The sequence below is a fragment of the Danio aesculapii genome, chromosome 20, assembly GCF_903798145.1.
Source record: "Danio aesculapii chromosome 20, fDanAes4.1, whole genome shotgun sequence".
Lineage (NCBI taxonomy): Eukaryota > Metazoa > Chordata > Actinopteri > Cypriniformes > Danionidae > Danio > Danio aesculapii.
Window position 1 is genome coordinate 23,838,897 of NC_079454.1, and position 27,931 is coordinate 23,866,827.

Here is a 27,931-nt window from a genome sequence, read left to right on the forward strand (position 1 = left end):
AACAACATAAATAGTGTGTATTTTTGGATTTTTCTTAACGTTATATCACAAAATTAGCATAAACATATATAAATGGACTCCCTACCATTCATCCTAATATTAATTAGTTAAAATATATTGGTGTTCAACAGTAAATCGACATTGCTAACTCTGTTTATCACAAGCTCTACCTCTTCATCTCTCTCTTTCTCTCTCTTTCTTTCCCTTTCTCCCTTTTTTGCCTGTGCTGTGACCTGCAATGTTCTTCCTTTCTCTGTCTGCTACCTCTCCTCTGTTTGTATCTCCAGTATTTATATGACATCAACCTGAACACATATACATAATCCATAAATCATACACAAACCTTCATATTATGCTTAACAATCAATCAGAAAAAAGAGAGAGAGACAGCAAAATAAACACTTACCTATCTAACGTTGGTATCATAGGCGGAAGGGCCCCTGGAGGTAATGGGAAACCTAAGACAGTAGATATAAACAGATATTAGTTAATTAATGGTATGGTGAAATACAAACTCTAAACACAAAACAAAGAATAAACATTGTAATATAAATTATAAGGCTACTGACATCTTTAAATATGGAAAACTTGAATAGGATTTGTAAAAAATTATGCTTGCTTTTTGCACATTTGCCAGTAGTTTAAAAGTATGAGTGGAGTTAGACTCGTTTACACTAATACGTTGGCAAGTTTTGCTCTGGTTACACCTTCCGTCCACACTAATGGTGAGTTTTTTAGCCCCGAAAACGGAGCGTTTTGGAAACTCTGAAAAGGCCATTTTGGTTTTAAGACGCTGCTGCTCCATGTCAGTGTGGATTGGGGAAATGAAGACATCTGAAAACGGAGGTGTGGCTACAGACATTCGCCTGTCTGAAAGGGGCTTTTTCTCAATATTAAATACACAAAGTACATTCTGTGCCCTTTCCTTGTAAGTTCAGACTTTGTAAGTTTGATATGGAAAACAAACTCCCGAGTACACGCCATGTAGCTCCATATTTATATGACCGACATCTTCACTGTATGCATATTTATAACAAAACGGAGCCTATAACAAAACTGCCTCTTTTCATTTTCATTGAAAAATACAAAACTCTTTTGCTGAATACCAGCTTTAATAATCAATAATGAACATTACAAAAGTATAATGTACAAAAAGTTTATACAATATAGGAAATAAAGGTAAGCAAATGTCCAGAATCAGTGTACATGGTTACAGTAATTAATATATTAACTTATCTTTGCGCTCATCCAAATCATGCTACCTGAGAACAAGTAATAAATTCAAAAGACCAAAGAGTCGTCAGATACAGACAAGATGAATTAAATATCACGTTTAACAACTATGGTGAGATGAGATCCAGCGGTAGATCCTTGTATCCTCATCTGGGGAGGTGTGCTCAAAGGACCTGCTGACTGCCTGGGGTTCAGACGTGCGCTTACACTGTAGCACATGCCATAGTGTGTGTGTGGTCACGTGATGTACGTTTTCAGCGGTATAGTGTGGACGGAGATCTTTTCAGAAACGCTAGATGAAACGCCAGTGTGGATGTGGATCATTTTAGTTCTAAAACGCCATTTTAAAACTAAAAAGTATCAGTGTAAACAGGGCCATAGTTAGTATGAGAAGTTTAGAAAACAAATGGCGCTAAAAGGTTTAAGCTTTATTGCATACATTGAAAGTGTTAATGACAAAATTCCAAAAAAATGCTCAAGCAACCATGTCATTTACCTTGTTCTTGCACATGTTTTGCTCTATTGTGAAATTATCTTTCTTAGGTTCCATATCTGTGTGCATATATCAAGTGTAACATTGTACCAGGCTACGAAACAATTTTAATAGCATACATATGAAGAAATATAATGCAAATGTTAAAACAAATCACTTCAATAGCCACCAGGCTGTGGTCTTTAGCATCACTATAGCATCTGACTCGCAAGCCAAAGGTGCTGCTTTGAATTTTGCTTAAAGAACCAGAGGGTTTACATCAGTAATCTGACTGGGATTTGTTTCTTCAGGCTCAAAAAATGCACTAGTGATGCACACAATCCATCTTAAAAATCTTTATTGCCATGTCCCCACATAGCTCAGCAAGCAGAGCCAGAAGGATTTCTGGTGCCGTGACCCGGAAGAGAGAATGGAAGTGATCTTATTGGGAAGGGGAGTGTAATGGAGGACAAATTCTGTCCTTCCTCTGACCTCATGAGGCACACAAGAGAATGTTGGAGGAGGCTGCAAATCCAGTCTGATTCAAATCCCACTCAGAAGTACAACAAATACAGGTAGAAGGCTTACATTGGTGCCGTGACCTGGATATTAAGGGGTGTACTTCCATGGTCTCAAGTGTTACACTACAGCCCATAGAAGGGACTGTGATGTTGTGACACCTGCATCCCATGCCACAAACGCTGGTTTGAATCAGGCTCATAGTGAAGTAGGTAGAACCAGAGGGGTTACACGTTGGTATGTTTTTGGAGTTTTGTAAAAATGTTGGTATAGGGGCACATTTTTCTTGTGTGCCTCAGTAGATTTCCATCTATGCGAGTGTATGTCCAGATGTCTTGACTTAAATGACTCAACATTGTTTATGACACATTCAGACAGAATTCAACAAACGCAGCGGCCCGCAACTTTTACTGCCCCTGCTAACCGTGACGCCCCACCCTCCCTTCAATGTGTGCGTCAAACAAATGGGCCTTCGCAGTACCCCAAAAAACATTCTCCCTCACATGGCTGCAACACACTTATCTGCTTTGATCACACTCAGCCACAGACTCCCAAACATTCGTGGACATCTGGGCACCATCCCCCTTTTGTTTTTCTGCAAACCCCTGATGGGAGCCAGCTCTAAAAGACAGTTTTTAACAACAACAAAAACGACAGAAAAAAAACGGCTGAAAGAAAAACAGTAATTTGAGGAACACAGAAATCACGTAGCTCTGGTTAACAAAGAGAGAGGCAGAAACACATCGTCTCCTTCAACACATGCATTTACTCACAAAGAGCCTTGCAAATTATCTGTGTTGTTCTTGACACTTCAGAGTCCAATAAGAAATGATGTACTTTCTGAACTATGCCCAAAACTACTGCTACTTATTCTCAGTTTGACTATTTATACTATGGTTATTTATAGCTGAAACTGTTGGAAGCTCAAACCATTTGTAAGATCATAGACCTTAGTAGATCATAGATCTAGTGGAAATTAAACAACACAGGCTCATTCTGAAAACGTAGCCCAATATACGTTTCTGGAGATCACGAATTATGTAGCCAGAAGTATGAATGGCTGCATTAGTGTCGTTCCTTTCCGCGCTAGCAGCTGACCACTTACCTCCGTATGGACAGCTTTCCCGCTGTTACCAGTTTGTACAGTTAGCTCGCCATTTAGTCGGCAGACTTGAGGCACAGAGAGGAGTTGACCGCGACAATGGGGTTCAAGTCAAGTGAAGAACAGTTCCAGAAAGCAGGTAAGACAAAAACAAAAGCCAAACATTTTTATAATCAAGTAAATGACAGTGAGAATGTGGTAAAATCTGACAATGTGGTAAAATTCAGGGGGCTTTTCTTTTTCTGGATTGCTTTTCAAAACACTGTCGGTTGGGTTTAGGGAAGGGGGTGGGTGGGTCAATCGGTGCTTTTTAAAATACTTTCGGTTGGGTTTAAGGAAGGGGGATTAGTCGGTTGGTCAGTCAGTCCATTGACAATGGATATACATGAGAAGAGCAGGCACAAATAGCACTCACGAGAGAAATTTGAGATCTCAAACATATAAAGAGCAGCCTCTGGTGGACTCGTGAAAACAAAATCTGTAAAAAAAAAAAAAAACAGCTCCTGGGACGCATTTCACGCTCTCTAGAAATGTATATAGGGCTACGTTTTCAGAATGAGTCTAGGTTGAAATTAACACTTGCTCCAAGTTTAATAAAGAGTATATTTATAAATAATTATGTACACTTCCATTTAAAACTTTGCTGTCAACAAAATTAAAAATAAATACTTTTATTCAGCAAGATAACTGCATTTAACTGGTCAAAAGAGACATTAAAATGGTATGAAATATGTTTATTTCAAATAAAAAAAAACTGTCGCTTTTAACTTTCTATTTGTCATTATAATGAGAAAAAATAAAGATTTTACAGTTTTTTTATCAGCATATACGAATAAATTCTAAAGGACACGCAACACTAAGAACTGGAGTAATGGCTACAAAAAAATCAGCTTTGTCATCTAAGGAAAAAAAATGACATTTTAAGATATTAAAATGGAACATAGTTGTTTTTTCACAATTAAAAATAGCTTTAACTACTATGTACTCACATTTAAAGAAATCATTTGGTACAATGCACTTATTGTGTACTAGCATATTTAAATTATAATTGCATAAAAAAGGACTGTAATGTAAATAATAAAAAAAATTATGTACTGTATATAAAATACTGTAATGCATTTGATTTATATCAATTTAAAAGAAATCTATGTAAAATTGATGTACACACACACACAAACAAATTTGGCTGTTGTTGGCTGTCTGTTTGTTTGACCTTGTTTTTGACATTTTTGCTTGTACATGATTTGTCTTCTTAAGTTATACATTTGCTTCCATAATAATAATAATAATAGTAATAATAATATTAATAATAATAATAATAATAATAATAATAATAATAATAATAAAAATAAAAACATCATCATCAACAACAACAGCAAAAATAATAATAATTATTATAATAATAATGATAATAATAAAACTAGGGTGTCACGGTGGCGCAGTGAGTAGCATTAACACCTCACAGCAAGAAGGTCGCTGGTTTAAGCCCTGCCTGGGTCAGTTGGCATTTCTATGTGGAGTTTGCATGTTCTCCCCATGTTCGTATGGGCTTCCTCCAGGTGCTCTGGTTTCCCCCACAGTTTAAAGACTTGTGGTATAGGTCAATTGAATAAACTAAATTGCCGGTAGTGTATGGGTGTGAATGCAAGAGTGTATAGGTGTTTCCCAGTGTTGGGTTGCAGCTGGAAGGGAATCCGCTGCATAAAACATGCTGGATAATTTGGCAGTTCATTCTGCTGTGGCGACCCCTGATAAATAAAGGGACTAAGCTGAAAAGAAAATGAATGAATGAATAAAACTACTGCATGATCAATACTATCAATGTGTACTATGTATAAACAATGTCAATGTAGCGTTTCTACAGCATGGCCAAAAAGTAAATAAATAATATTTAATGGCTATAAAACTTGCAGTATCGATCAAACCATGAAGATTATAACACTAAAAAGACTCTAAATAGACAATAGTAAATAAAATTATATTTGATAAGCATTAACCATCAAAGGGAGCATTAGAAATTGACTTTATTGCCATTTTTTATTGATTTGTTATATAAATTCACTACAATAAATAAAAGAAATAAATGTAACAAAAAGTTTTCTTGGTTTCCACTGTTCTAGATTTTCATTCACTGAAGTTAAATATTATTTTAGTTCAGGCAGCTGGGACATTTTCTGAAAAGATGTAGTATGTGATAAAAGCACTTAAAAGGTACTTAATGAACAATTACAGCCATTAATGTCTTCTAAAAGAATCAAAGCGGATCACTGGACTCTCTTTGTACAAAAATATTTGGATTATCAGTACAAAAATGTAAAGTACAAATCATCTCCTAACAAATCCATTATTAAAATTACACTCTGAAAAAAAAAAGTCCCTCAGCCCTCCATTTAATCAAAACATCCCTCTCCTAACAACTGGCTCGCTCCATCTTTTCCCCCTCTGTCTCTTTCAGCACAGCTGGGTCATTCAGCACATTTCCAGTGCCACGATTCTGCTGGCACTGCACTTTTTCTTTCTTCCCGCTCTGAGTTATTTTTAGTCTCACGCAGCACATTAGCAACACAAAAGGAACAGCGTGGCTGGAACGGGACAGCGATATCCGCAGGGGGAGCGAATCAGAAAGTGAGGCCTGTAACGTAAAGATGGGGAGGTGGGCTTCAACTATAAAATGAAAACGGCTCATAAAAGGCTGAACTTCAAAGGCAAGGCCTGACCAGGAAGTCTGATATTTTGACTGTATTAAAAAGGATCAGTGGATCCTGAAAAAGAGGATGATGGGTGAGTGTGTCAGTGAGGGGTCTGAGGAGGGCTGGCAGGATTTGGCAGGAGGCGATTTTTGATGGGGCTTTGAAGCAGAAGAGGAGCTGCTCAACTATAGACTTCCTGTTGAAAGTTTGGTGGAGAAGCATACGAGCAGGAAGTTGGTGGAACTGACAGCCAGCAAGCCTGCGCTGCAGAGGGAAACCTGGAGAGAATTACACACACCTGGATGCAGACGCACCAGCTCAAGCGCATGTGTTGTCAGACTCCTACAGAGACACATGCACGCTTTATATTTAGTCAGTGTCAAATCAAACACGCACAGCTGCTGCAACTCATCTGGCACATGAATTTCACCCTTGAACCTCAAAGGGTGCATTTTGAGGCATCATTCTAAAACATAGTCCAGAAAACACGTTAATAAATTTGCAAACAACTTCATGGAGTAGAAGATTGGGATCAAAAATTCAGAACAAAAATGTTCTAAATTTCAAGGTCACTGTTTATTTGTAATTTAGGTTATTTTAATTGGAGTAAAATACATTTACATTTTCTGAAACATAGTGTAAATAACTTATAAGAGATACATGAAAAAGAATGCTGATGAGAACACTTATTCTAGTCCCTCCCTAAAGGCTGGCTGTCCAAGTTAATCAGACCCTTCAGGTACAAAAAATAATGCATATAAGAACATTACAGTGTTTGTGTATAGAAAGTTCTCATCCAGTGTGCGATGCAAGAAGTGTGGGGCTGCACTTTTTATCTGTTGTGTGACGTCATGTAACATTATTGCAACCGGCATTGAGACAAAGCCAGCTTGCCATGCGTGTTGTATTGCTAAACTTCTATATACATTACATATATGCATGCATCTGTTGTCACAAGTCTCTATCTCTCTCTCTTTCTCTTCTATGTACACAATGAAGCATGTATGCTGTGTATGGTATCTTCAATAAATGTAGCCATCAAACAACACAGTCTTTACATTTATATTCCAACATTTAGTTTAATTTTAAATTTTAAGTAAGTGTGTTCTGATTATATATTATTTTAAGAAAAGAAGAAAAAGCAGCTGAGTTTTGCATTTACAAATGTAAAAATTGGGCAATTATAGAAATTCTGTGAACTTTAGCTTATATGGAGGTAAAGGAATTGTATTTACTTAATAGCATGTCAGACTACTAAAATTTATTACAATATCATTTCTATTAACTAATGTCTTTAGAATTAACTGTCTTTGTTAATTTTATAATGAAAGCTCTGTAATATTAATTGTGCTGGGCAAAGCAAAACAAAGCAAATAATTAGGCCTACTAAGCCGATTGCACAAGTAAATATATTTTAGCATGATTAATTATTCTAATGCTATAGGTGAAAATATTTTCAACAAATTGGATTTATTGTTTGATCATTCTGTGTGCTTTGTGTATCAAATATGATATAGTAGAGCTTTACAGGGTCAAGAGGTAAAACACTCAAGTTTCTCTCTTTGTTTCTCTAGTCGTTTTCTTCATATAAACTACAGAGCTCACTAGTTATTGCGGTCCCTCACTCACTTTCCATTGGCTTACTCCTGTTTTTATAAGGGATCACCACAGCATAATGAACTGCCAATTACTGCATACGTTTTAGACAGCAAATTCTCTACCTGCTGCAACTTAGCGCTGAGAGTACAACAATCAGTGCTGGGAAACACCCACACACTCGCCAATTCATCAGGGCCAATTTAGTTTATCCAGTTCATCTATCCCCTGCGGGACTCCACACTTTTAAACACTTGCTCCAAAAGGCACTGCCCAGACTCATCAACGCTGACAAACTGACCAATCACAAAGCTTGCGCTATGCGTTGTCGTGACGTGTAGTTAAAATTTTTTTGAGAGGTGCGTTTCTTTTCTTTATTCTCGATTTCCACCTGGGGATACTTATTCCGAGGTCCCTAGAGACTATGCAGTGCCACTGATGCAATGCAAGACCTGTGAGGAGAGGTTTCCAAGGTATCCATAATCCGGGACCAGGCCGTATCCCGAGCTTATGCTGTGGTTGTCATGGAGGAGTGGAGAGCATGAAACCGATTCCTGAAAGACCACCGTGACAAACGAGTCCCCGCATTGATCTTGTGGGTCAGCCTGACCTCCCACCAGTGCCCTACTCACACCTGCAGATTCTCCACGATGGACGTCTAGCTTCTCCAGCCACCAGCGCCTAGACTGCAGCTCCACACAGGAAGTTTGGCTGGAAGAATAATGGTCGTGCCCAACAGAGCCTAATTTCTCTCTAGGTTTTTTTTTCTTCGTCAATTCGTCACTTCGTCAATTGGTGAGGTTTTTTCCTCGCCACTGTCGCCATTGGCTTGCTTGAATCGGGACTTGTGGAGCTACTCTACAATGTTTAAACTTTCAGCAGTGAAATTTAAACCACACTTAACTGAACCTTCAACTCTGAAATCTGGACTTCACTAGAACTATGTTAAGCTGCTTTGACACAATCTATATTGTGAAAAGCGCTATATAAATAAATATGAATTGATTTAAATTGAATTGAATATACGTGTGCGCTGGACGCATAGGTATAAATCAGCCTTGAGCCACTGTGCCACTCTTCGTATGGTCAAAAAATAAACAATTAAGATGTAAAATGTTTACAGCAAAACTACAAAAATGACACAAATATAGTTATATATTTTAGCAAATCTATCATTTTAGTAGCAAAAATGTAAATATTTGTTCTATATATTTGCTGGTTAAGGGATACAATAAACGATAAATGTTGGTTCCTTTTTGCTTTTTTATTCTTTTGTGTTTAGCAAAAGAAAGAAACTCATACAGGTTTGGAAAAAGTGAAAGATGAGTAAATGAGAGTAAATGATGGCAAGAAATATTTTGCCCCAAAAATTTTATTCTAAATCATTTATTCAAACAAAATTAAGAGTTTAAAAAATATGCTTGTGCCATTTTGGATGCTCAGTGTTGCACACTCCTCACTCCCATTTTCTATAAAATTCTAGTGTTCTTAAGTCATTTCTGACCAAATAATAATACTAATAATAAACTACTCTCATTTTTGAACAGCTTAGCGGATCATTGCTGAATAAAATTTTTACATTTCTTGAAAAAAAAAAAATCGGATCCCAAACTATTGAAAGGTAAACCATTACATAACACATTAGGTGAATATATTCTGAGATAAAACACAAAATTCTCTAATTTAATTACAGTATTATCAAGCTTGACCCGACAGTTATGAGAATAATCTAATTTACATTTAATATGCTGTTTAATATGCAGGACTGTGTCCGTGTCTGATTTGTTCTGCTTAATTTTGGAACTATTATAAGTGAGAGTTTTGCTCAAGGACAAGCTGAAGAAAAACCCGCAATGTCGTAGCATTCACATGCTGCTACGTCACTACAGAGGACCAGCCAGTCCTATTTCTGCTGACACCATGAGTGTGCTCACTTACCGGGTGGTGGTGGGGGTATGAGAGGGGGTGTGTTGCTGATGGAGGGAGGAGGGAAAGGTGGAGGTGGGATATTCGGAGGAAAGAAGGGCAACAGCTTTGGGGAAGATAACTCCGTGTCCGAGGATTTCTCTGACACAACCTGAAATGCACACAGAAATATGAGATCACTACTCCCATTTTACTCAGGGCTGCCAAAACTATTTCATATGAAGAGCTAAAAACCTGTAAAAAAAACTATATTACATTAAAGTTAACATGGGTAATTTTCTAATTTATTTGCTAACATTTAATTTCAGTTAGCTTTAAACAATAAAACAAACAAATGGTTACAATACATTTGACAATCTCTAAACCCTCCCCATCATTCACCCTCTCTTCCCAGGTGGGACGGCGAGCCAAAATAAAGCTTAACAGGGGCCAACTTTGGCCCACAGGCCCTAATTTGGGCAATTCAATTCAATTTAAATCAATTAAATTAAACAAATAAATAAATAAATTATTGTCTGCTCACAAAAGCGGATACATAATAAAATTCCTACAAAGGCTCACACACAACAATGCAAATACAATGAATAAAAATACACACACAAATTGTATTCAGAAATACAAATTTCATTTTAAGAACCTATTACAAAAACCAATAGCAGCGGGAATAAATTTCCTATCGTCTTTTCTCATTAAGGGGAAATTATTCCATCTACCAGCTGGAAGTCTTGAAGGGATGGATGGGAAAAGTCTTTCACAATAATAGAGGGTTTTATTGTCATCGCTGCAGTAAATAAATTGATGAGAGGTGTTTGTCTCTCACCAATTATTATACTTGCTACAAACCAGGCAACAATATTTAAAGTGTTCAATGAGTGATTTATATACAACAACAAAAATGTCTAAGTCAATATTAAAACTTAAACCAAACATTAAAGGTTTTCTCAACAAACCTAAACATTGCTGAAACTTTTAAAAACATTCCCCGAGTGTTTATCGAAGGAGAATTGAAAGTCACTATCTGTACCTAAACATTTAAAAGAGTCTACCTGTTCAACTTCCTCCTCATAAACTAACAAAGGAGTTTCATATGTTGCTATTCCCACAACCCATTTCTTTATTCTTACATATAATGAGCCCTTTATATTCTGTCCAACTTGAAATAGAACTAACAAAATTAAGGTAATTACTGCATGTATGATTGAGTATCATTTACGCTACCAATGCCGTATCATTAGCATCTATTTTAGTGTTAAATTTTCACCATCACAAGTTATTTCATTTATATAAATAGAAAATAAAATTGGTGATAATAATCATCCCTGAGGAAGGCCGGTGTTTAAAAACCCCATTCTCTGACTGTTTATATTTTGTGTCAATCACTTATGCAAAAACACACCTGGATGTTATTTTCATCAGCGCCGTGACGTCTTCTGCCTTCCACTCGACTGATGGTCCCTGAATGTCCACCGATAACATTGATCAAGCCGCTCGACTTCCTGCATTCACACCCACACACATAAATCAAAGTCAGATCATTATGTTGAGTCCATATGTGTGAGTCAAGAGGATAAAATGTGTGCTGCACACTGCAGGCCATTTAATGAACATGAAAGATTGCTGGTCTTTTTTTGCATTATAAGACACTTGGCACGCACACACAATCTCAGTCAATGCTATTTTCCTGCTGATCTGGGAAATCTCCTCTCATGTGCACAAATATATTCTTAGTTCATGTAGACGCAGCATTTGCACACTTGTGCGCCGCGGTAGTCATCATCATTCATAAATCTTCAAGTCCCCTGAAACGAGGCTACAAATCCTCTCAGTGATGCACAAATGAGCTAGGCACTAACCTATTTCAGTCACTAAAAATTCATCAAATGAAACATTAATACTGCATAGTAACATTGGCCACAGTGCAGTCTTCTAAGCAACATGGTCACGTTCTCTCTAAAAGTCTTTTTCTTCGTTTCTGTCCTATGGGTGAAGTTTAGGACAAATTCAGCTATGGAGGAAGAAACTAACACACTTAAAGAGTTTCGTCTACTTTCAGAAGAAACAATAGTGAGTTTACATATTACACTCTTATGATTCTATGTGAAAAAAAAGGACAATAAATATTCACAGTCCTGCCTTGGCTCTGCAGTGCAATCTGATCACATGTTTTCTATATTTCTAATCAATCTCACAGTGAATATAAAATAAATGTTCACTCAAAAAATGCTGTTCTCAAAAGTACTGGCATTTTGGTTCCATTATGGTACACTCATTTAAATTAAAGGTGCTATGGATCAGGGATTTCTCCAGTAATCTGGTACCCGCTGAGGTTTTTTATCCTTCACTTTTGCCAATTGGTGAAGTTTTTTCCTTGCCACTGTCGCCACTGGCTTGCATGGTTCGGGACTTGTAGAGCTGTGCAGTGATGGATTTGCTCTTCAGTGTTTGGACTCTCAGCAGTGAATATTAAACCACACTGAACTGAGCTAAACTGAACTGAATTTAAACTCTGAAAACTGAACTGACACTATTTTAAATATCTATTATCTTCTATGGGAAGCGGCTTTTATACAATCTACATTGTAAAAGCGCTATAGAAATAAAGGTGAATTGAATTGAATTGTTAGGAGGATGTGTATCTTACTGTCAAGAGTGTCCATGCTTTCTGTTTACACTGGTAACAATGATCAACACTGCTAAACACAATCACACTGCGTTATTTTAGATATTTATTTTCAAATAATTACATAAAAAAAACTTATCTATAAATATATTTACATTAGTTTTGCATTGTAACCATAAACTGTAAAAGATATGGACGTAGTATCCGTGATGCCACCCATAGATTTCTGAAGAACGCAAATGAAGGTACAAGTAGGTGTGGCCACCTGTTGCCATTTTGTTTGTGTCATCGCACCAACCGGGGGATACCAAACAAGGACCATGAGGCGGAGCGTGAGCATTTTGCTTAGACAGGTTTTTCTTTGGGAGAAATGCTTAATACTTCTTTACTTGCGACTCGTTTGTGTTCTGACCACATGTACTTGGTTGAACACTATATCAATAAAGTGTTTAGACTTTTAAAAACACTGCTGTAATACATTGAGCGACTAAGCATTATGACGTTTTTCTACACGAGGAAAATGCGAATTACTTCCAAACACTTCTAATATAGTCTGTGTTAGTAAATGCAAGGCTATTTATGAAATCCAGGCATAACACTGTATAGCAAAGTTTCAGATGACTGTTCTAGAGCCTACAGCTAATCAATCTGTCAGATTCTGGAATACATTACAGGTCTAAAGAAAAATATAAATGATAATTTATCTTCAATAAAACAAATTTGTTTATAAAGATGGTATATGTATATAATTTTCCTCACCTGGGAAATGGAGGCCACGTGAATGCTTTGTGAGCACAAGTAAGTGCACACAGCATGCCATATCATCTGATAATAATTCCAAAAGGCAACGGACTATGTATAGCCACATAAAACAAAACAAAAATATGATGTACATGCCGAGCTCAGCGACTAATCAGCCGGAATCAGCTGAGGTGAAGTGACGGCAACTAGAAAGACTTAGCTGTCACTCAAATGGCCACGTTCTTAATTATGCAGACTTGATATAACTTGATATAAATGAAATAAATGAGTTATAAAAAAAAAATTCACCCCCTCACAGTTGCCATGAAGGGTTATATTAGCTACATGAACCAAAATCGTTCTTTGTACCAGGCTGTAACCACCTTCTTTTCTGTTGTCCATTTTAACAGTGGAATTTCTATGAATTTCTAGCGGAATTTCTATGAATGGCAGTTTCAGTTACTTCCATATTTGCTTCACAAGGGAGAGTGGGAGGCTGCTGCTTGATTGTAACAGTATGGGAATTGTTACTGAGAACCATTCAATTTTACTGATATTGGAAGAGATTAATAAAACGTTGGTACTGTGACAACTCTATTTTGAAGAATTATTACTGGAACCACTAATACTAAACTACTAATTAATTTAACTCCAAGTACAACTGACAAATATGTCAATTTCAAAAACTATCTTTTTATATTTCACAGAAAAAATAAAGTCATCAAGTTCTGTAACAAAATTAATGTGAATAAAAGTTAAAGACAATAAAATTTTGGATGTGAAATGTCCATTTAAATGTGCACTCATTACATTTTTTTACACTTCATGAAATTAACTTTCATATTAAGTTTGAAATCTTGTTTGTTAGCACAAGTAAAAACCATCAGATCTAATATTCATGCAGCTCAAAAATTAGGGTGACCAGACATCCCATTTTTCCAATTGCAGTTGACTATTCGGCTCTATTTTTAATGATGTTTCGATTTCACGATTTATACTGTATGGATTTAATTTTTCCTACAAATTCATCTAGCAGGCTTCCATCATGTGAATATAGTTGAAATAATAGTAGATTACTATAAAGAGCCTCCTAATCTATCTGCTGCATGAAGCAAAATAAACTATCTTTATATTTTGCCTAATCAAGCCATGTATGATAATCCTTAAAGCTTATTGAGCTCAATGCAAACTAAGGCTTGGCATATAAAGTAATATTGATTTTTTTATGTTTTCAATACTATTTTTTTCACCATCAGCACACTAATTTTATTGGAAACAACAAAAGTTTTAATATTCATGCAGCTCAAAAATTAAGGTGACCAGACATCTCATTTTTCCAATGACAGTTCATTATTCAGCTCTATTTTTAGTATTTTCATTTCACGTTTTGTACTGTATGTATTTAGATTTTTCCTAAAAATTCTTCTAGAATTAATAGTAGCTTACCACATAAGAGCATATTTAAAAGAATAAAATTACTATCCAATCACATTTCCACATGCATTTTTTTACTTGTTAGTGATTTCTTAGGGATGACATGAAGTTAAGTGAATTATGACAGAATTGTAATTTTTGGCTAAACTATCCCTTGGAGATATCCAAAATACATAAATCTAAAAGTCGCGGAAAATTCATACATGACATTTTTTTTTTATAAAATGATGAGGTTAAATGAAAAGTTCACTAAAATATTTAAATTGTCTTCGTTTATACACCCTCAAACACAAAATACATTTTTTTTAAAAGCTAAAAATCTGTAACCAATGACTTTCATTGTACTTGTTTTTGCTACAATGGCTGTCAATGTTTATAGGTTTTCAACATTCTTCAAAGTATCTTCTTTTGTGTTCAACAGAGGAAATACATTCATGATGGTTTGGAACCACATGACACTGTGCAAATAGTGAGAAATGTGGGTGAACCGCCCCTTTAATTCTTTTTTAATTGTAATGGAAGTTATGAATACTTCACAATAGTCAATAACATACGTTTAGAACATAGGGTGAATGTTCAGTTCTTATCAACTTTAATGAATGTCCCATTCATGCAGTCAAGCTGTACCTGAATAAGCACATGAACTCAAGTGAACTCTTTATTCTGTGCAAAACCATTGCATTTTAATGGAGCTGAACAATATCGAATGACAATCTCTGTCGAGGCCTGTTTGATTCTGAAAATGCCACCTCATGCTCTGTTTAAACGGGTGTACTGTGACTGACTTCTGCATCCTGTCTGTGCGTGTATGTGTAATAATGAAAGCCGGACTGTTGCTTTACCCTTGAATGCTCCGGTTCATACACGTCCCCCTGAGCGAAGCGTAACCTTCAACTGATCGAGGAGAGGTTCAAGGAACGGCTGATTAAAAATCACCCCCGCTAACTCCTGCCCAGGACCGAAGGCAGTCTGGACCACCAGCACTACATCGTGATGTGTGTGTGTATTTGTGTTGTGTCTTATTGAGAAGAACTAGTGAAATATTAGAAGGTTTCAACAGTCAGGATGTTTTCTTCAGAGAAAACAGAAAACAAGAGCTGATAGAAATCATGAGGGAGTAAAAAATTTAAATAAGACCGGTGTAAACAGGGATGATAACGTCCGTATGGAACATTTAGGACAACAGCAGAAAGCCATTATCACATAATGATGCTGTTACTTGGAAGGAGTAGTAAATAGGCGGCCATTAAGTATCCTACACTGGCCTTACACCAAACAACTCTAATGCACGTGATGGTTTAAGTACAAAAATGCTGAAAACACAACCAGGTACACTAATTTAACTTCTTCATTATACATTTGATATAAGCTGTGTCTCATTTCAGAAGCTGCATCCTCCGAGTCCGAAGGATGCAGACTTCAATGGTGAGTCCTTCGAAGTCCACACAGGCCGAACCGAGCGTTTTGAAAAGAGACTATCTAGCCTAAAGAGGACGGATCTCATCATCAGACAACAATAACCGCTGCTGTTAATAAGCGCTGGTAAACTTTGTAATGACTTTTTTTCTAAGTGATTTTAAAGAGCGCCTATTGTGGGTTTTTGAAAATGACCTTCCATGTAGTGTGTAACACAGCTCTAAGTGAAGTGAAATATAAGGCTTAAATCTAAAAGTGGACCGTTTTTAAAACTATTGATTTATCTAAAAAAAGAGTCGACTCATAGTGGTTAGAATGAATCATCTTCTAAAAGAGTCTTTAGCTGTTTCGGATTGACATGGCTATGAAACATAAGCCCTGCCAATTGTTGCTTGCACAAACCTGGGAAAGTTTAAACCTGCTGCCCCACGCACTAACACAGCAGCAAATACAAACAGATCCTGAAGTCATCATGAGTCATGAAGGTGCTGTGCTTACCTGGATATTAGTGGAAGTGTGAGGGAAATGAGTGATTCAGCAATCTACATGCTTACAATGGGCGATTCATTCCTTTGTTAAAGGAATAATCAGAAAAGACTACTGATGTATGAGACTTGTGAGATGAATGGACGGACAATACACCAGGGGTGAGTGCAAAATAAGGCCAGTTTATTAGGCACAATGTCAAACAAAGGCAGGCTGCTGCACACTGAGGAGCTCTGGTGAGCACTACAACCCCCCAACTGGGGATGTGATTGTTGTGCAAAGCAGAGTACAGGTAAGCCCTGAGAACATATAACACTTCATGCAAGAGGTGCCACAGCAATGATTGCAAATAGAAATGATCTACAGCTGAGAAGGGGCTTCAAAATGAAAGGTAATTAATGAAATCAGACCTGGTCCACGACACATTTCATAATAAGTAAATGGCCGTCTCCTTGTTCTCTCTAGCTTGCAAATGATGTATTTAATTGTGTTTTGTTACTTGTAACAGCTTGTACTATATCAGTTTAACTCTTTATATTCTCATATCGCGTCTAATGCAATGTTGAAAACGCGACGCGTGCTGCTTTGTTTACGGATTTAAATGCGTTTGTGAGCTCGCCTTCCACTGCTGTTTGTTGTTGCTGTGGCCACCGTCAGCTGATCCTACAGTCGTGCGGTGGTCAAGGTTTAGAATAGTTTAGCTTTTGCTGCTGTGTGGATTAATACTGAATGTGTGTCATAGTTAATATGCTGGTGTTTAACTACACTGCTTTTGGTGGTAAGGTGTCTGAATAACACTGTTGAGTAAGTTTACTATTAACCGTGTTTCGGGCGTCCGCTGCGATCGGATCCTATACCAATGTTGGGGACCCGGGGGCTTGACAAAACACGCTGGGCATTTTACTGTGTCGCGCTGAACGCTGTCTACCAATCACAACAGACTGTCATCAGTCCAATCAGCGCAGATTAGCATTGCGCTAAGGGGGGGTTTGGGAACAAATGAATCGCTGAACGATTCATTTGGGAGTCGCTGGGATAATTAGGTAAAAATAAATTCATATTGTAAGACCATGAATGTGTTTTTTGACCCTGCATGCATGTAAGTATGTTGTTGGAGACCCATATAACTAAAATATGACCCTTTTTAATGTATAATATGGGCTCTTTAAAATTTATTTTAAGAGATCTGAAGGCAAAACAAGGTACACAGAAGATGGAAATATAGTACCTTTGATCCATACATGTACACATAACAATGTAAACTGTCTATGAAATCAATCTTTAGTCAGACATGTCATACTCTTTGTTTTTTTTAACGTGTTTAGATATCCAAGTAAAATAAACCTAATTCATACATTTAAACCAAAGTTTTCTTTAAAAAACTTCCAGCCGTTATCAGCCCGCAATGAATCTTGGGACGTTTGAGGCAGCGAAGGATCCACCGGTTGTGTCCTTCATTACCTAGGAAACGAAGGATGCATTTTGAGGCTGTGTTTGAAGGAGCCTTCAAATTTTTTTGAAATGAGATACCTTTGTCGCGCCGCTATGACGCAGCGCACTTCGAATGCATCTTTCAGAGGATGCAGCCTCTGAAAAAAGACACAGCTATTGTTTTTCACTGTAAATATAAAAAAGCATGAATGTCCTTCTGTGTTCCACTGGCATACTCTCAAGACCAGTTCAACCAATTTAAATGGTATTTTATATTCAGCTAATATATATCATACCCCAGTGCCTAAAAATAAGTAATGATGTAAGACACTCACATTCACTCTATTGCTAGGAAAACACAAGGAATACTCTAAGAATACCTTTAAAATAGTTTTAGGACTCAATCCAAACCATTCTACGGCCAAATGTTGGTTTATGTCAACATTTTCTAGAACCAGTTCATCAAAAATAATTAAATAGATAACAAATTTATAAATAAATCACAAAAATAAAATGAATTGTAATTTACTCTCCCTGATACAATTTTAGGAAAATGGTGTATAATATCTGTATTCATTTGTGTGATTAATACTGATATGTTTGCTGTAGAGTCGATGTACGCACCTGGATGAATAATCTGACAGATCATTAGAGCTCTGATGCACCTGAAGAGAAAGAAGAAAAGGGGAAATAAATGTATATGCACATACACAGTACTCCACAATTGCAAGAGCCTCCTAATCTATCTGCTGCATGATGCAAAAAAATTTTCTTTATATTTTGCCAAATCAAGCCATGTATAATAATCCTTTAAAGCTTATTGGGCTCAATGGTAACAAGGCTTGGCATACCAAGTAATATTGATTAAAAAATTTTCTCAATACAAATTTTTTGACATCAACACATTAATTTAATTGGTAACAACAATAGTGTTGTCTTACATTAAGTGAAACTAACTGAAAAAAGTAAGATTTAGATTTTACCATGTTTTAGATTGAGCATAATAACTCTTAAAGTCACTGGCTGACAAGAAACTTTGTAAAAACACTAGCCACAGTGGCTGGTGATAACACACAATATCTGATTCGACACTCAATAATAAATCAAGTGCCAGTTTTTAAAAATGAATCAATGATTTACATGAATCTTTGGAAACAGAAAAACACATTCAGTAACAAAACACTTCACTGTGTTGCTTGAATATATGAAACTGTTCTGCTGTTATACAGTGCATCCGGAAAGTATTCATAGCGCTTCACTTTTCCACATTTTTTATGCCTCATTGCAAAATGGATTAAATTTATTTATTTCCTCAAAATTCTACACACAAAAGATTTCTTGAAATTGCTGCAAATTTATATATATATATATATATATATATATATATATATATATATATATATATATATATATATATATATATCGCCTTTTCTCAATATTTTGTTGATGCACCTTTGGCAGAAATCACAGTCTCAAGTCTTTTTGAATATGATGCCACAAGCTTAGCACACCTGTCTTTGGCAATTTTTGCCTTTTCCTCTTTTCAATACTTCTCAAGCTCTATCATGCCGGATGGGAAGCGATGGGGCACACCTCCCTGACTAAGGCCCTTCTCCCCCGATTACTCAGCTTAGACTTCCACATCTTCCGCTTACGGATGATGGAGGCCACTCTGCTTATTGGAACTTTCAGAGCAGCAGAAATTTTTCTGCAACCTTCCCCAGCCTTGTGCCTCGAGACTATCCTGTCTCGGAGGTCTGCAGACAATTCCTTTGTCTTCATGCTTGGTTTGTGCTTTGACATGCACTGTCAACCCTGGGACCTCATATAGACAGGTGTATGCCTATTCAAATCATGTCCAATCAACTAAATTTACCACAGGTGAACTCCAATTAAGCTGCTGAAACATCTCAAGAAAGATCAGTGGAAACAGAATGTACCTGAGCTCAATGTACATGTGATTTTTCAGGTTTTTTTATTTTTAATAAAAACATTTTTGCAATTTTTTGCAACTCTTTTTTCACATTATCATTACCATATCAGGTATTGTGTGTAAAGTTGAGGAAATAAATAAATTTAATCCATTTTGGAATAAAACTGGAACATAAAAAAATTTGGAAAAAGTGAAGCGCTATGAATACTTTCCGAATGCACTGTACTTGTTCAACCATTTTAAAGGACAAAACAGAGCAAAAACAGCCAACATTGACCATATTGTATTTATAATGTGACCCACATAATATTAACAACTCATTAGCTATGTTTCCATCCAAAAGTGCGAATAAACTTTATGCGCAAAACTGGATTATCGCATTGAAGACGTGCGAATAAAGCAGCGTTTCCATCCATTCCATCGTCACTTCCTGATTAACTGGCGCCAAATATCAACAGTAAAAACTGAATTTGCTGCAGTAGGAGAAGCTGCGTCAATCTTTTCTTCATCTAATTAATGACTTGCGCCTCAGAAGGCATTCCTGACACGCAGTAAACGTGCGGCGGCGTTTGTCAGACGTGAAGCACAGACGCTCTTGATTCTGGAGGTCATTAATATAATAACACTTATACTTAAACTGTAAGGTGTTTTAGAATGACCAAAACAACATTTCAGATGTTTTACAGTGTGTTCAGCCTGCTGGTTTGTCCATTTACGCACATTTTGATCATCACATGATCTCCTATAACAAAATAACATGACCTTTTTTAATGCGCATACTGAAATTTGTGCGGTAAAAGGGTTTCCATCGTAGTTTATGCGCATCTTTTCTTATCGAATAAAAATTTGATCCTACTCAGTTACTCAAAAAGTATGCGCATCATGGCGTTTCCATCAACAGTTTTTAACACCTTAAAATAGGTGGATGGAAACATAGCTATTGACTAATCGAAAAACAGCACTTGGTCTGTACTGATTAACTAGCAGGCTATATATTATAAGTAATTAAAAAGCACAACCTCACCAAAATATGGTTGTTCTGTGAGTTTCTGTGGGCGGTTGTGCCCATTTGTTTTGACTACTCCTTCAGAAAACTCAACCTTTTTACTGTTAATGGCACACATTATCCATTATTACATTTACAATAAATGTGAAAAATATCAGAATCATTCCTGCAAACACTTCAGTGCATCTCTGGGTTGATGTTTTATTCTGGTTTCTTTTCTAGTTGGGTGAGAATAATTCTCTTTCAAAGGGTTGAAAAAAATCCAAAAATAAATAAATAAAAATTGCAGATTGCAGTTAGAGTATAAAAAAAAAATAATCAAACAGCGGGGTTGATAGTGTTACACACCACTGCTGAAATCCACCTACATTTGGTGTGTGTTGATGTCAAGCCTTGATTCTAACATCAATCCACAGAAATCAATTGCAGGTCAAGTATCCTGGATGCTTTCAAGTCATGTCGGTAAGAGGAGAATAACGAGTCGAGTGCATATGAAAGTAAACACAAATTTGACGAGTTTCTCTCTTAGTGGCATTATTGAGAAAAAAATGTCACGTCCAAATGAAGCGGCCTCTATATTAGCTACAAATTTGTTGAAATTATGTTTTTTAACTCACAATGGAAAAGCAATCAAAAAACTACTTTACATTGTCCAACTAACCGAATATGAGAGAATTCAGTTTATAGTACAGTCATAATGAGCTGAATAACATCATTAAAAATGCATAAACACATCTGAAGTGTATTTTTAAATATACTCATCATTTTGTAGATGTTTATTTTTTCAAAATGGTCTGAAGACACCTACACTTACAATTATGAGCTTCCAAATTATAAATTCAAACTTCAAAGGAGGACATGAACACATCATACTTTGTGTGCTGCATTGAGTTGCCTCCTATGTAGGGCACTCCTAATCTTTCCCTTAAGAGGTTTCATGACAGTTAACAGTATATTTTACACTTTTTTTTTTCTATTTTGTCCTCATTTACTTACCATCCACTTGATCTAAACAAGTCTGAGCTTCTTTTTTCTGCTAAACACAAAATTAAACATTAGAAGAATGCTCGAAACTGTTAGACATTGATTTCCATAGTATTTTGGTTCCTATAATGGATGGCAATGGCTATACTAGTTACCAACACTCCTCAAAATATCTCCTTTTGTATTGAACAGAAAAAAGAAACAACGGTAAGTAAAGGGTGAATAAATGTTCAGTTTTGAGTGAACAATCATTTTAGAAGCTCTCTTTGTACAGTGCATCTGGAAAGTATTTATAGCGCTTCACTTTTTCCACATTTCTTATGTTACAGCCTTATTCCAAAATGGATTGAATTCATTTATTTCCTCAACATTCTACACACAATACCCCATAAGGACAATGTGAAAAAATGTGCTGTGTTTATTAAAAATAAAAAAAAACCTGAAAAATCACGTACAGAAGTATTCACAGCCTTTGCTCAATACTTTGTTGATGCACCTTTGGCACCAATCACAGCCTCAAGTCTTTTTGAATATGATGCCACACCTGGCTTGGCACACCTGTCTTTGGGAATTTTTGCCCATTCCTCTTTGCAGTACCTCTCAAGCTCTATCAGGTTGGATGGGAAGCGACGGTTTACAGCCATTTTCATATTTCTCTAGAGATGTTCAATAGGATTCAGGTCTGGGCTCTTGCTGGGCCACTGAAGGACATTCACTGAGTTGTTGTGAAGTCACTCCATTGATATTTTGGCAGTGTGCTTTTGGTCATTGTCCTGCTGGAAGATCAACCGTCGCTCCAGTCTGAGGTCAAGAGCACTCTGAAACAGGTTTTAATTCAGGATGTCCCTGTACATTTTACCATTAGCCTGGTGATGAGTGGTGCCTGGTTTTCTCCAAACGTAATGCCTGGCATTCACTCCAAAGAGTACAATTTTAGCCTCATCAAATCAGAGAATTTTGTTTCTTATGGTCTGAAAGTCCTTCAGATGCCTTTTGGCAAATTCCAGGCGGGGAGTGGTTTCTGTCTGGCCACTCTACCATACAGCCCTGGGGCCTCATGTATCAACGCTGCGTACGCACAAAAACATTGCCTACGCCAGATTTCACGCTCACGTTTGAATTACTAACGATGAAATGAACGTGAGAATGTGCGTTGGTCTACACCAACTTCATGTCTGGCGTACGAGCATTTCTAGTGTGTGTTTGTTTTATTTGCATTGGCGACTCCTGGAGGCAATCGTGTTAAATTGCACACTACAAATTATCTTTGAACCATGCAATGGCAGCTGTATGGACGGGATCATCCGCATGTCTAGCAGGTATTTAAGGTTTCCATACCATGCAGTTGACCAGCATTAAAACATTAAAGCGCAATTTGCATACGTGAATCAGAAACATTTCCATTCAATAAATGTGCAAATAATATGTGATGCTCAAGTGCACTTACATAATACACACACTTATTAATGATTCCTACTTGTCTTCCTCGTGATGAAGAGTAGGCAAAATCTGATATGTAGTGGGGAAAAAAGAAGAATGAGTTCATCAGACGCTGGATTCGAACCGAGTTCATGAGCGATTGTGTCAAAACATGTGGCCATGCACTTTACGAGCTCTGCCACTCACGCTCCTGTGAACCGCTTTCTTTAGTTATGTTATCTCTGTCAATCAAACGGTGATGGGCGAGAATCACTCAACTAGCTTATTCCTACGAGGTGTGCTATTTGCACTTAGCCTAAATAGACACAATAAAATTTTACACCTTGACAGTGGACCATTTCTTTTTGAATTCACTCGCAGTGCGTTGTTCAGACCTAAATGTTTCAGATAAACTCTCGATGTTTCAGCTAAACTCTCCCATTCTATTTTTTTCTTTTGTTATTAATTCTGGAGGACAAACTTGCAAATAACACCGTTTTTCTCTGGTCTACCTCCAAAAGGAGCACCTCCAATTCACATTCTGTTCAAAGTTTCTCTTTTTACTTGCTTTTGCCATTGCTTTTTCATTTGCTTTTGCCAAAGTACAGTCATTACCATATTTATTAGGGGGAGGAGACAGGGAGGGGTTTTGCGCTCGTGCACGTGCACTCAGTTTCACGTTAATTCGGATGTACAAAGAGAATATGCGTGGGATTCAGCATACGCAGTGTTTCATACATATGAATTTTTTACTGCGTACGCACATTTACAGCTTTATCTGTACGCAATGTTTTAGTATGAATTCAATGCAAGTCTTCATACATGAAGCCCCTGATTGGTGAATTGCTGCACAGATGGTTGTCCTTCTGTAAGGTTCTCCTCTCCACAGAAGAACGCTAGGGCTCAGACAGGCTCAGACAATTTCAAAAAATATTTTTTCACATTGTCATTATGGGGTCGTTGTGTGTAGAATTTTGAGGAAATAAATGAATTTAATCCATTTTGGAATAAGGCTGTAACTTGGATGCACTTTACACAGTTGGCTATAAAAGAAGTAAAGCCGCTCACTAGGCTTTGCAACAGAGTTAATCAATGCCCTGTAGCAACTCATTATCACCATCAACATGAATCGTCATGAGAGAAGTGAGGGCATATTTTAGATGTACTAGAAATACCGTTATCTTGTTGGACGACCCCAGGCTCAGGATCTCCAGGCTCATGCGCAGTCGTCTCTGTTTGTCACAGTACACCTTCCAGGAGTCCTCATTAAAACCGTAGTTAAAGTAGTCAGACAGATCCGCACCTGCGTTTATACACAACATGCACTGTTTAAGAGTGTACTTGAGAAAGGTGCTTTTTAATTTATGGATTCATTAGCGCACACACACTTTAAAACACACCTGGTTTCCTCCACGGCTTCTCCTCAAACGACTCCACATCCACCTGCAGGACAGCGCCTTCAGCATCGACATCCAGCCCTCTGGATTTGGAGCCTGACTCAGAGTAGATAAGATGTTATAGGGTAGATTTGCACACACACACTGAGATCAAACCAATACCAGAGAAGGATTCTCAGCTGCACTGGTCTGGCTGGTTTAAAATGAATGCTTTCTTCAGGAAGGTATTTAATAATGTATATACAGGGACTATACAAGTGCATAAGAAATGGGTGATAATTAAATATTTTTGATTACCAAAGATTACTTTAATTTTAACATATTTATTTTTATTTAACTAATAAATTAATAGTTCACTTTCATTCATTCATTCATCTTTACTTATAAAGCACTTTACAACCACCGAGCAGCAGACCAAAGTGCTGAACAGTAAAATGAAAATTAAAACACTAACCACACATAACACATAGTATACAGTACATCTCAAGTAGTAAAACAACTGCACGCATAGGCTTACATTCATACTGTTCAACAGATATCAGATCAGGTGACAAAGGCCAAGGAGAAAAGGTAGGTTTTGAGATGTGATTTGAATAGAGACAGCGAGGGGGCCTGCCTGATGTAAGAAGCAGCTGATCTGCTGATCTAAGAACATGCGACAGTATATAGGGGTGTAGCAGTTCAGATATGTAGTGTGGGGCAGAACATTTAAGAATCTGAAGACAAACAAAAGAATTTTACAATGAATTCTATATTGTACAGGTAACCAGTGAAGTGTGGATAAAATCGGAGTGATATGGTTAAACTTACAACTCCCTGTTTACAGACGTGCTGCAGCATTTTGCATCAGCTGTAGACTGGCCACAGAAGACCCCTTTATCCCTATGTAAAGTGAGTTACAGTAATCCAGGCGGGTAGTGACAAAGGCATGGATTACAGTTTCAAATTGTTGTCTTGACAGAAATGGCTTTAATTTTCCTCAGTTGTCTAAGCTGGAAAAAGCTTGCCTTGACCAGTATTTGGTTGTTCAACTTTAAGTCAGGATCGAGTTTAACCACAAGATTTGCTGTGATGTGCTGTACTAGGTCACTCAAATCAACTGTGGAAGTCACAGTAGTATCAATAACCATGACTTCCATTTTCTTTTCATTGACGCTTAAAAAAAATTATGAGCCATCCAGGACTTTACGCCATCTAGACACTGGAGCAGTGATCCAACAGTCTCACTTTTTCTTATAAGGACCTAGATCTGGGTATCATCAGCATACTGGTGGAAAGACAGGCCATGCCTCCTAATTATTGACCCGAAGGGGAGCAGATAGAAAGAAAAAAAGAAGAGGGCCAAATACTGAGTCCTGTTGGACCCCATGCAACAGAGGGGCAGGGGAAGAGACATGATCCCCAATGTTGACGCTAAACGTCCGCCCTTCCAGATAGAACCTAAACCACTCAAGCGCCACCCCTTTAATGCCCACCCAATTTGTTCACCCCCAAAAATGGTTAAATCGCTCTCTACTTGTTTTGATGAAAACAAAAAAGAAATTCTGAAGGATGATGGTAACTGATAGCCACTGACTTCCATTTAAAAATATGAATGCTATCCTATGATGCATCTCTATGGCTACTGGTTCCCAACATTCTTCAAAATATCTCCTTTTTGTGTTCAATGGTAAAATTAACTCATTAAGGTTTGGAACCACCTGAAGGTGAACGAATGATGATTAATTTAGTGTTTTTGTGTGAAGAATTTGAAATAACTAATATAAACACCAATTGGTCATTTTCTAACACACACACGCACGAACGCACTCGCGCGCACACACACACACACACACACACACACACACACACACACACACACACACACACACACACACACACAGAGATTTAAAATTAGAATTAATTTAGAGTAATTTAAGTCAGTCAGACTAAAATGGAGGGAAAAAACAGTGCCAATAGTGCCATTTACCTAGAAACTGTGAACATGTACAGTAGTAGTCATCATCTACTATACATCTCATTTGTTAAAGCATCCTAAACAACAGTTCTGTTCATAAGTTTATTTACACCCTGCAGAAAGTGTCAAATATTCATAATTTTAACAAAATAAGATGATTCATGAAAACTTAATGTTATTTTTGTATTTAGTATTGTGATGAATATGATATTTCAACTAAGAGACGTTTACAAGACAGATGGTAAATGGATTAAACATCATCCAGTTCAAAAATGTATATATGCTTCAATCATAACTGTATATCATGAGCATAAATGTTCTATCTTCTACATACAGAGTGCATTAAGTAATGTATTGGAGAAAATAATTACATGACAAACAAACAAACTAATAAATGAAAAAAATATCCCTATATCCATAGGTTTATGGTAGTGAAATCGTTTGTACTAAATTGAACTGAATATCAGTTTAACAGACTAATTACCTGCACTTTATTACCTGATGCAGAGGATTTTAGGTTCAGATTGATGGACCCGGAACCAAATGACCTGCACATCAAACCACATCATTATTGCAACTTATAACACCAAGAATACGTTAAGACACGTTCAGTATCTCTAAATCACGTGAGAAATTGTGCCACGGTGACATACAGTTACTACTACAGTTAGTAAAACCTCTGACTGAATTACTCACGAGCCCTGAGATGCGCCTGTTTTAATGTCACCGATGGTCACACAGACATCATCGTCACTGTCTGAGTCACTGTCCTTTGAGGAGGGAAAAACAAAATGGTTGTTTTGAGAATGTCAAATGAATTCACTACATTATAAAGGTTAAGGAAATAAATGCGATTTCAAAATGTGCTTTGCTTAAGTACCTGGTAACACACTCCATTGACACCATCCACATCACCAATCAGAGCACTGCAGAAGAGAGATTTAGGTTTGTAATTGATACATTAGATTATACAATGATGCAAGTTATTAAATAAAAAATAAAGAGGAAAAAAGTGACGAGCGGAAATATATGGATTTGATTTAACAAATAAACACAAATGAGTTCAATAGTATGCAAATTAATTTGATACACTGGATAAAACAAAATGGTGTGAACATTTTTGTAGTGCAAGCATTTGAATGAAATACAAAAATAATGCTACATCAGCATCAGACTTTATTCAAATTACAATATTACAATTAATTTTGAGAAAATATAAAAACAAATATGGGACAATTAAAAACAATTATATGAGGGAAATTTAAAACAACAAAATTATTTAAGGATTTTTATTATATAGGAAAGGGTTTTTATTATATAAAAGTGGTTTAAAGCATCAAAAATGAGTTTTATATATTAAACTATAAAAGAAAAGTTCGTAGACAAACTTTATGGTGGCTTGAGAAAGCCTAGTCTGGAAGTTTGAAGTAGTTTTATAAGTGTAAATAAGTTTTTAAGAGGTTTGAAACAGTGACATTAGACAGATAAGTACATATGTTATTATGTTTCTAATATGGATAGGCATGTTTCTTGCTAGGTGGTTGATAGGGTTTTCTGAGTGGTTGCCAA

The 27,931-nt window shown here is 36.7% G+C and overlaps 1 protein-coding gene across 1 annotated transcript in view; it reads right to left on the bottom strand.

Annotated features, from left to right (window-relative positions):
• Positions 1-27,931, bottom strand: part of fip1l1a (FIP1 like 1a (S. cerevisiae)) — a 66,142-nt gene that overhangs the window by 27,346 nt on the left and 10,865 nt on the right. The window contains exons 3-11 of the mRNA XM_056481671.1: positions 27,243-27,288; positions 27,059-27,132; positions 26,861-26,910; positions 24,409-24,501; positions 24,184-24,311; positions 18,291-18,331; positions 10,935-11,034; positions 9,551-9,689; positions 407-458 (exon numbers count right to left, since the gene is read on the bottom strand). Coding sequence (XP_056337646.1) covers positions 407-458; positions 9,551-9,689; positions 10,935-11,034; positions 18,291-18,331; positions 24,184-24,311; positions 24,409-24,501; positions 26,861-26,910; positions 27,059-27,132; positions 27,243-27,288 — 723 coding nt within the window. The remainder of the gene's footprint in view (positions 1-406; positions 459-9,550; positions 9,690-10,934; positions 11,035-18,290; positions 18,332-24,183; positions 24,312-24,408; positions 24,502-26,860; positions 26,911-27,058; positions 27,133-27,242; positions 27,289-27,931) is intronic.